At 47.8% G+C, this 10,783-nt stretch overlaps 1 protein-coding gene and 1 long non-coding RNA gene across 2 annotated transcripts in view; one reads left to right on the forward strand and one right to left on the reverse strand.

Moving 5' to 3' along the window:
• The window catches only part of LOC146978763 (uncharacterized), a 32,977-nt gene extending 24,803 nt beyond the window's left edge, over window positions 1-8,174 (forward strand). Inside the window, exon 2 of the long non-coding RNA XR_015037112.1 lies at window positions 7,570-8,174. This is a non-coding gene — a long non-coding RNA (uncharacterized LOC146978763). The remainder of the gene's footprint in view (window positions 1-7,569) is intronic.
• On the reverse strand, window positions 707-7,787 carry trib1 (tribbles pseudokinase 1). Its single transcript, XM_085791665.1, has 3 exons — window positions 7,000-7,787; window positions 5,800-6,092; window positions 707-2,366 (listed from the first exon to the last, which is right to left on the reverse strand). The coding sequence occupies exons 1-3, from the start codon at window positions 7,351-7,353 to the stop codon at window positions 1,892-1,894; spliced, it is 1,122 nt and encodes a 373-aa protein (XP_085647791.1). The 5' UTR covers window positions 7,354-7,787; the 3' UTR covers window positions 707-1,891.
• Window positions 8,175-10,783: the final 2,609 nt, after the last annotated feature.

The following is a 10,783-nucleotide window of genomic DNA, read 5'->3' on the forward strand; positions in this document are numbered from 1 at the left end:
CTCTTAAATTACTTTTCTGCAAGGAACAACCCCCAGATTGTCACAAGTCTGTTCGCATCTCGGCGGATGGGAGAAGATGATGAGAGAACTGCAACATTAGCTTTATTAGTCTACCGCCTGACCCAAACATTGAATGCACAGCGCTTCTCAGATGAGCCAGATTTAGTACCATTGTCAACGTTATTGTACCAGAAGAAAAAATAGCAGGCTGCAGACCTGCAGTAGCCTGTGAGGCTAAACGTCACTGAAACACTGCATCCGCCAGTCACAATACAATATAAAAGATCTATTTGAAAGTGGTACATCATGTCACTAGCTATGACGACTAGTCTCCATGGATCCACAGCTTTCAACGGCAAAAAAAAAAAAAGGAAAAGGGGGGAAAAAAATACCATTAAAAAAAAAGAAGGTGAAACAGTCAGAACAGATTCTTCCAGCCAAGGTCAGGACCGTTCTCTACAGACAGGCTCAAGTGTTGAGTCATCATCAGACAACCAACATCAAACATCGCCTGACTGCGACTGATTCAGAGCCATTCAGTTTATGAAACACAGTGATACGGGCACAGCACTCAGCACAGCTCAGCTTTTGTTAAAGCAACACAGCTTGACATAATGTTCCGACAGAAGCGAACAGAGCAGGTTCAACTGCTCAACTGAGAAAGTCTTCATTTTTCCTGTAATGTTTGTCTTTCCTTAACTGGATGTTTTCTTTTTTTTCTTTTCTTTGTTTTTTTTTTTTTAGAAAATACTAGCATCATGTGACTGAGAGGAAATGTGTATTGCATTGTTGGGAAGTACCATTTGATTTCTGTATTCTATCTGCTGTAGCGTGCCTTCAGGCTGAGGATACGACCATCTTCAACCTCTGCTGCTGCTGAGGCAGGTGACCGGTTTTTAAACCCGAAGCATTAGTGTTAGGTTTCATTGTGGCTAATGGCACACAGCATTTGAGAGGAGTCAATTTCGCAAGGCTCAACCCTGTTAATAGACACTTACGTCTGGAAGCAATCTTTATATGAAATATTCAGCTTTTTGAGCATGCTTTTAAATAAGGTAATGATTTGATTTTAACTGCTGGCCCAGTGCCACTGCTTATCTCTGAGTGTGTGTGTGTGTGTGTGTGTGTGACAAACTCGTCCCAGTTTTCAGTGAGTCTTGCACCAGTAACACCCTGCCTTTCTCAACCTTCTGCGCATGGTGCGAGATTTGTAAATGCTCTCCAGTCGCTGAGATGTTGCCAGATTGGCAGTGTGACACCTTTTGGTGTCGTCCCGCTGAGTGTGACACATCAGTCCTCTGCTAAAGCATCTTTCTCACTTCATGTCACTGCCTTCTGCGAGACGTCGAGCTTGTGCTAGGTCCTCTTGGAGCCGGTCGGTGAGTCAGCCGTGGTGAAGCCTCCAGCCCGGTCAGAGAGTGAGAGGAGCAACATCCTGGTCTCCTCGCCTCCCATTCAGAGCTCATCTAATGCTTTCTGAAGCCTCGTGAGTCCGGGCTGTGAGCAAACATTGGTGACTACTGTTTGCCACGAGTTGAAATCTCTGTGATTCACTCGCCGTGGCCCGCAGAAATTATTTTGTTAACATAATCTGGCAAGTTTCGAGTCCTTGTTGTTGTTGTTATTATTTTTTTAGCACCAAATAATTTCAAAAACGCACATATAGAAACACAATGAATGATCATTGTGAGCAATGCCCTTAGCAAGTAACACATATACGACAACAAAATACAGTACAGTAAGTTTTTGTAGAAAGCTTGAGGGTGTATGTACACACAACAGTAGACAAATGAGTTTCTAAAAAGTGCCAATGTAAAAAAAACAACAATGAATCCCTCATGGCAATTTTTGTGTTTGGTCCCTCAGCCAGTTTTTAGCTGGATCAAGTCCGTCAGCAGAACAGATCATCGTCCTCTTCCACGTCAAAGGACGGCACCATCTGTTCCGCCGAGTTCACTTCCTGTTCGCCCAGCGCCGCTTCCTGCGATGACGGCGGCTGGTGGAACCACGGGTGAGCGAGCAGCTCGGCCGCCGTGAGTCTCTCCCAGGGTTCTTTCCTCAGCAGGCTCTGGAGCAGACACTTGGCCTTGGGCGACAAGCCCTCTGGCAAACAGCACTGGCCTCTGCGGATCTTGGAAAACAGCGTGGCCGGGTCCGGGTCGTGGAAGGGGTAACGGCCGACCAGCATGGTGTACAGCATGACCCCCAGGCTCCACATGTCGGCCATCTTGCCGGAGTAAGGCGCCGAGCCGCTGAGGATCTCCGGGCTGACGTAGGCGGGGCAGCCGTGGGTGTCCGACATGGAGTCGTTGCTGGGGTCTTCCAGGACCCGACAGTCCTCGAGGCTCTCGAGTCTCACCTGCGTCCTGCGAAGGAAAAGTCAGAATAAGGTCAGGACATTTGGCGTGACCTTTAAGAGCAGAGGAAATGTTGAAAAATGTCATGTTTAGTACACGGAGGGGGGAATTCCTTTACTATCGCAGCTTATCCCTAAGCCTCAGACACACCGTCTGACACAAACGGCAGCTTCAAGTGTGTGCCCTCGTCCTGCTCTAAATGCGGAGTGCAGAGCGAGGTGCCATGGCAGTGACATCATCTGTTATCTTGTATAGCGTGCAACTTTACATGTTACAGTGGAACCAAAGGACACAGTGTCCAAAACCAAACGTGAATCTGCATTTACAGAAACAGAATATGTTTACTGAATGTCATGTTGTTGTTGGAAAACGATGCTATCGAGTTCACACGTACACAACAACTTTTAAAGCTCAGGTCATTCTTTGATCCAGTACACTGCGCTCTGTGTATGTGTGTGTGTGTGTGTATGTGTGTGTGTGTGTGTGTGTAACAGTGACTTTGTTTGTCACTGTCAAACATTTCAGGGATCTGTTAAATGTAAGCCACTGATTGCATCATGGAAAAACAATCATCCATCCTTTATCCTTAAACTGCACACAAGACAGACAGATGGACAGATGGACACAGAAACACACACACACACACCAGTGAACTTACTATGACCTAAGTGCACAACACTGAGTCCTATTTGAGAGGCAGAGCTGCCTAAGCAAATTTCCAAAGACTTCCTGGTGCACACATGCTCAGATAAACACGCATATAAATACACAACTCCAACCCCCTCCCCCGTCCTGTACTCACACACTCAACGCTATATTTAGCCATGGTAACGACAGGACGTGCATTTAGTCCTGTAACCAGAGCAATTAAGACTGAGAGAGTATATTTGTAGAGGGAGACTTTTACCGTGGAAACGCTCTTGATTAATGGGACAAAGAAAAATATCCCTGCGTAACTCCAAGAGTGATTAATTCTCTACGGCAACAGATGTGCACTGTGTTTAAATTAAAAGTGAATGTGAGTGTCTTGAGATTTGCTCCCGAGGCTGACAGGCGGAGTGAGTTTTTCTTTTCTTTATCAAGTCCAACCGCACATGAGAAGTGTGCTGTTTTATCTCACGTTCAGAAGGGTCGACTCTGCGAGACACTTCAGTCATCAAGACGGAGCGGCCGGAGAGAGACGGACAGAGACAGACAGAGAGAGAGAGAGACGGACGGACAGCCACAGAGAGAGGATGAAAAGATTGACAGGCAGAAGGACCAAGATAGAAAGCAGCTGATATTTAAACACCAAGATAGTGGAGGAGATAAGTCAGCAGAGGAGAAAAAGAGATGGAGACAGAAAAGGAAACAGAACAGAGAGAGTTGGAGGGATGGAGAGAATGACTCATCCTTCTGTTGAGAGTACATATCTTCTCTCCTCCTCCTCCTCCTCCTCTCCCTCTCTTTCTCGAGCCGAGGCTATCTGCACCTGGGTCCCACACTCGCGGCGCCAGCCATCCCATAATTACCCTCAAATGGCTGTTGCCACATCAGTGACGCACGGGAAGGCTGGCCCGACAGTGAAGCTCTGCATGCTTCACAGTGCTAGTCACCTTCCCTAAACTGGCTGCTTCAGCTGCAGCATGTGTGCGTGCGCGTGTGTGTGTGTGTGTGTGTGTGAATGTGAATGGAGACAGCGTTTGTCAAATTGTTGTGACTTTCTCCGCTCCTGGCCTGAGTGCTGCATTGTCGGCCAGGACATTGCATCACGGTGCGATTGTTGAGGTTTGAAAGATGCCCGATTGTGAATTTTGGAAGAACTATGTGACGGAATAAATGAGGTCATGCAGAATTGCAACATTTCAAAGACACTTGTGTTATTATGTCAACATGAGTCAAAAAGTCAGGCCTATGATTAGAAGGAAGCAGCGATCTCAGGGCGCAGGAAACTTGATTTCCTGGCAAAGGAAAACCAAATTCCATGATGTCACACAGCCGTTTAATGGTATCATCAAAATCCACAGCTGTATCTCTGTAGGATCTTTTTTTTTTTTTTTTTTTTTTTAGTGGCGTAATGGTCAAAAGAGTCAAGGGAAGAGAAGAGAAGAGAAGTTTAAAAAAAAAAAGACGTCATCCCACAACTCCAGGGTCAGATGGGTCTTGTGGGTCAAGTCTACCAGCGTTAAAGTTGCCATGTCGTCACCTAGATGACAAGATACTGAAATACAGACATTCCTGCTCGCAGCCATGAATGTCTAATCGCCACACATACAAGCTCGTACGTATGGACACGCACACACACACACAGGGAAAGAAAATGAGCTATGCTGCCCCCCCTCCTCCCTCCCTCTCTCTCTCCCTCCCTCCCTCCCCTCCTCCTCTTCCCCTCTGCGCATATACACTGTGACTCATCGCTCTGCAGCCGTATAGCTATCAGAGAGGGGGCACAACCAACTTCAACTTCTCTCACTGGGCTGTCTGCACTCATTCATCCAGCGTGACCCTGAAACACCCAGAGGTCACGGCTGGAGAATGTTACTGTTGAAAAGTCTCCATGAGAGAGAGAGAGAGAGAGAGAGAGAGAGAGAGAGAGAGAGAGAGAGAGAAAAAAAAAGCTGGAGGGGGGGCCGGAGCGGAGGGGTTGTGTGGGATCAGCAGGCGCTTACAGGAAAGAGAGTGACGCAAGGGCAAAGAGGCGACAAATAGTTTTGTAAGCAGGGATTTTGTGTGTCTTCCTGAACAGAGAGGCAGACATGAGGACCTGTGTGTGTGTGTGTGTGTGTGTGTTTATGTTTGGGAGCGAGTTCAAAGGATAGTGCTTTGAACTACTCCTCCTTCATGGATGAAAGTGTATGTGAATGAATCCTTGTTGGGAGAGTCAGTTATTTCCGCAGCACAGTTATGATGTTATTTATTAATAAATAATGAGTAATAAATATATTCTAAGATACAGGCCACAGAAGGGGATGATTGTCTCATTCACCAGCCTCGTCTAGCAGCTCTGCCAAGCTGCCACCCACTACATTCACACATACACACACACACACAGAGAAAGAGAGAGAGAGAGAGAGAGGCATGCAAAACAAACACACAACAAGGCGCATACAAAGAGACACATGGTGAGTGAGAAGGGAAGACAGACAGACAGAGAGGGCGAAAATCTGGGAAGCTATGCAGTCTGCCTCCACAAGTACAGAACCTCCTACTCTATCAGCACCCACGTCGGTATCTGCACACATGGCCTTGTGTGTATCAGCTGCTGCCACGTTTGCTCTGTGCCTTTCTGGTGGCAAGTCCCACCACGCTGCATGCATTTAAGACCCAGAGCATCTGAACTGAAGCGATACTACAAAGTAGGCCGGATGATGAGAAGTGGTTTGAAGGACTACGATGCTGAGCGAGCAGGTGAAATGTTTCAGGTTTTTGGGGGTTTGACTCTTTGGCTCTCCCGTCCTCTCACCTTTTCTCGTCGGCGAAGATGAACTTGCGGAGTTTGAGGTCGCCCAGCACGATCCCGTTGTGGTGGCAGTGCGCCACGGCCCGGGCCACCTGACGGAAGAGCCTGCAGGCGCTCTCCTCGTCCAGCCTGCGACAGCTCTTCACCAGGGTGTGCATGTCCCCAAAGTCTTTGTCCAGGAACACGTAGGCCTTGCACTCGCCCAGGATGATGTCCCTGATGCCCGCCACGTTGTTGTGGCCCGGCAGGATCCCGTAGGCTCTGATCTTTTCCTGGTACACCCCCATGTCAAAGACCTGGGAGAGAGAGACAGACAGACGGGAGTAGAGGGAGAGAGGTTTGCAGGATGGAAATTAGGAAGATAGGAAAGGAGGAGGAGGAGGGGGGAGAGAGAAGGAAGGGAGGAGGCAGCGGGTCAGTTTGTTCTTAATGATAATCTGAGGAAACAACCATGCAAATTTGGCAGCCAGATAAAAACAGGCGTAGGATATGCTTTGATTCCAGCTCAATACGTTGCTTTTTGCTCCAGCGTGACAAATGAATCACCAAAGCCTTTAACTTTATTAATCAACAAAGCCAAACGCCTGCAGGTCTTTTCGTGCAGCATAAACACAGGGATCTGGAACAGTGGAGGAGAGGAGAAGGAGGAGAGGAGGAGAGGAGGAGGGGGTGTCTGGCGTTATCAGAACAGATCCTTATCGTGGTGGTATAGTTTTTTTTTTTTCTTTGCCTCGCATGTTTGCATTTTTGTGTCACAGGCTTGGCGTATTGCAGTGACGTGTATGCAAATGAGCCGAGGTTGACAGACGCGGCGGTGAAGCCAATACAAGGAGGACAAGGTGGACCTGAATGAGACGCAGGCACAGGCTGGTCCGTCTCGTATTTGTAAACACGATTGAGCAGCAGTCAGACAGTCAGTCAGTCACACAGCCTAATATGGTCCAGGATTTAAAAAAAAAAAAAAAAAAAAAAATCATGAAGCAACACTCGCTGTCGTTACGCAAAAAAGCGTGACACATTTTCGCGTGCGAATCACATTTAGGTGAAAAAGTCGACTCAACACTGATGACATGTCAGACGGTGTGGAGGCTGTTGAGCAACGCCGCGTCTCGAAACAACCATTCATTCAAAGAAATTGCACAATGACAGAGAGAAGAGAGGAGAGGAGGAGGAGGGGGGTGGAGGGGTGGAGGTTACGCATACCTTGCACAGTAGCTCATCGCCCGTGTCGGTGTTCATCGCGCTGTGCATGCTCTCCCGGTCCGCCAGAGGTAGCAGCAGGAACGGTCCTATCCTGGACGGTCCCTGGTGGGCGGCCGGGGGGGGCAGGCTGGACACCACCGGGCTGACCGGCGGGGAGCCCGGCGAGCTGCCGCCGAGGAGGAGACCCTGCGTCCCCGCCTCCCCGCTCTCCGCTCCGCTCAGCCGGGCGCATTTGGCCGGCGGCTGCGGCTGGTCGTCCGAGTCCAGCCGCTTGTGCGCGACTCTGACGGCGCGGATGCAGGGCGCCGCCGGGCTGCCCCACTGCAAGTTCATCCTGATGGAGCGATTCACCATGAAGCCGCCGAGCACACTGACAGCTGCTGGTTCGGATGCGTCCTCTCTCTCTCTCTCTCCTCGATCGATTAGATGAAACTACAAACGGTGCGCTCCATTGATCCGCGTCAGACTCATTATAGTTGAAGTGTAGATGAAACTTCTTCTTTCTTTTCTTTTTTTTTTGGGGGGGGTAAATAATCCAAACACACGTCCTTTTTTCTTTTTTCTTTACAGAGAGTGGATGCCCGCAGCTCCGAGGTCTGTGCACTTTTGGTGAGAAAATCCCGATCCCCCCTCAGAGCACCGTCCAGACAGACGAGAGAGAGAGTGAGTGAGTGAGTGAGAGAGAAAGAGAGTGAGGGGGAGAGAGAGGAGGGGGGGTGAGAGAAAAAGACAGACAGAGAGAGAGGAGAGACCGCCTCACACACTCAGAGAGAGGCAGAGAGTGAGTGAGCCGCGGTGATGTTGAGCTCTGAGCTCAAACACTCCGCCCGACCAGTCCAGCCTCCTGGTGACACAACCATTGAGCAATCCTGTAACGGCACCGACTCCAGCTCCAGCAGCACGGCTCTGATGAAACCGCCTGCTGTACTGTATTACCTTTCACACAAGAGCGCCTGCAGCATATGGTTCAGACATCATAATGTTATTTATTTCTCTCTCTCTCTCCTCCTCCTCTCTCTCTCTCTGTCACGCTGTAATGAATCTGTAAACTCCCCTCTGAGCTCTTCAGATTTTTTGAATGACGAAACCCTCATGGCCACTTATGATGGCTGCTGCTGCTGCTCCATCCAGCCTGCACATGCTTTTAGACAATAATTAACAATCTTTTAAAACTCTTCCTCTGACTCAGTTCTTCCTTCACGTTCACCTCTCTCTTATTGCCGTTTATTGCACGTTGCAACAGTCCCTCCTCAACTGTTTGCCCTCCAAAGTGTGAACGAGTCGATACAACCGCTCCAGCGTGTAAAGCTTTAACTCCAGCTTTAACATCACCATGATATTTTCCCATGCTGTGCCTGTTTGTTATGTGGATATGACTCACCCCCATAAAGCCCTTACTGGTGCCGGGGCTATAGGCATTCACATAAAATAGCCTGTGCCAGCACAGCTCTGTAAACAGCACCGCAGCAGCTGGGCTCCCAGAGACACTGATCACTGAAGTTGAAACTTCTCATACCCAGATACCACAAAAGAAACACACACACACACACACACACACATAGTGCTCCCTGTGTATGTGTGTGTAAAAGAGTAATCAGTGACCTATGGACTATTACTTAAGGATGTATCAGAAATTGAAGGGTGAAGTACAGTATACGGTCAGCCACAAACATTCCTGTGATGAGTATTGCGATGAACTGTAGGTATGAGGTAATTAAATGTGCGTGTTTTTGTGTTTGTCAGGGTGTGTGCATGCGCGTGACCATGTGCTCGTTGCGCAAGAGTTCTCTATTTTTTTTCTTCTTTCCACTGCTTTATGTTGAACAAGCACAGTGGTGGCAGCAGCAGCAGCAGCAGCAGCAGCAGCAGCAGAGACACACACACTAAATCCCCAGAGCACCAGCTGGACAGTCTTCTGTCCTGCAAAACAGGAGCACGCACCTTCTCCCCAGAACTGTTCCTCTCCACGTTTCCAGAGGTTACACACTGAACCAGGTCACGGCAGCTCAGCTCAGCTCGACTCAGAAAGGTCATGTGAACCTGTCTCCGTGGGGCCGTCCAAACATGGACGAGCTGCAGAGTCCATAGAAATGATGGCTGTTATTTTTAGGCCTCGCATTCTTTCTTTGTGCAGTGGTCGTCCTACGAATGAGGTGACTCACCAGCTGATTGATGTGTGTGTCTCTCCGTGAGCAAGTGTGTTTGTCATGCCGTCGAGCAGGCACAGGAACAGGTTTCCTCTCTCGCTGCGGTCTCCCTGCCTCTTTTTTTTTTTTAAAGAAGTTCAAAAAGCAGGATGAACAGCCACTGTGGGAAATGAGTGGCAAGAGGTACAGGAGGCCAAGATGCTTCATTGTTATGTGACAATAGCCAGGATCCGGCGTGCCAGCGCATCAAAGCGATGATGTATATTTGTAGTGTCTTTGAGTGTGACACACTGTTTAATCACGACCAACACAAATAAGTCAGTTTTTCCAGTGTACACCTAAACAAAGTGTTTGCATATGTGTGTGTGTGTGTGTGTGATATAACAATTTGTATGAATGTAACTCAGAGTTCATGCTGGAATCATTACACCAGGTCACACCATACTACATGTTTAGGCTGAGCATTACTCATAAGCAGGATAGTTTATGTTGCTGGACTCCAGTATGTACCTCATGGTGTACGTGGGTGTGTGTTATATAGATGTGTGTGTGTGTGTGTGTATATACAGTGCCTGTGTAGGAGTGCGGCTGCATGCATCCCCGTACTAGTGAGCTAGAAGAGAAAACAGTATTCAGGGCATGCTCTCCCTTGTAATAATTAGCTGAGTCATTCACCACCAGCAGCGGTGAAGGGAGGCTGGGAATTGATCTGCTCTGAGAATAGTCCAATCTGCTCTGGCTGACAGCCAGCCATCGCTGTGAATTATTCTTCATTTGAGCTGCTCCGTCACATTCCACATACGCACACATGCAGACATGACAAACGAACAGAGCTGCAGACTTGAGACCGGAGCACAGTTATGAAAATCAGGACTCCCAACTGGACGGCGTGGTCAGTTTTGATCAAGTAAGACCCCGCTGAAATAACGGTTAAACGATCCCCACCACGAGCTCTGCTAGCAGACCTCTCTTAATGAATGAATAATGACGCTGCCGAGTAGATTGTCTAATGATGAAACGAAGCAAGCAAATCATAAAGAAAACCAATTTTTTCCACAAAATACACAGTACCATTTACATAACGGGCCTTTCAAACAGCAGACAGTTTGACTCGTCATAGGAGGAACAGCACAGATGTTACTAATAACTTCAAGTGTCTGCTGTTCAAGTAATGCAGCCTTCACACAATGTCGTAAGAATGGGTAGGGCTAAAAAAAAAAAAAAACCCTACCATTAATCTAAATTGGGAGCGATACCATTTCACTCCACTTCCTGCCTGGATGCCACATGAGATTAGCCACCTGTGCTACGTTTGAAGTGGTTTGTGAACACTTGGAAACAATATACAAATAACTGAACATGTATGTATCAATATAATGATTTATATAAATGTAACCATTCTAGTTTATTGGCAACAAGTGGGAAAAATTGTCACTATAAGATACGATATCTCCAACCACTAAGAGGCTGATGTGAAAAACAGCATGTAGGACGTCAGGACACTGAAACTGAGGCGAGTAAATGGGATCCAGCCATCATTGATTTCTTTTAATTAGTACTATGGCAACCCTACAACAAGTTAATTTACCTAAATACTGACTGACATGCACATTTGCTAAGTCATGTGCTGGTTAATG

The sequence above is a fragment of the Trachurus japonicus genome, chromosome 11 (assembly GCF_045865225.1).
Source record: "Trachurus japonicus isolate A0001 chromosome 11, Traja_1.0".
NCBI lineage: Eukaryota > Metazoa > Chordata > Actinopteri > Carangiformes > Carangidae > Trachurus > Trachurus japonicus.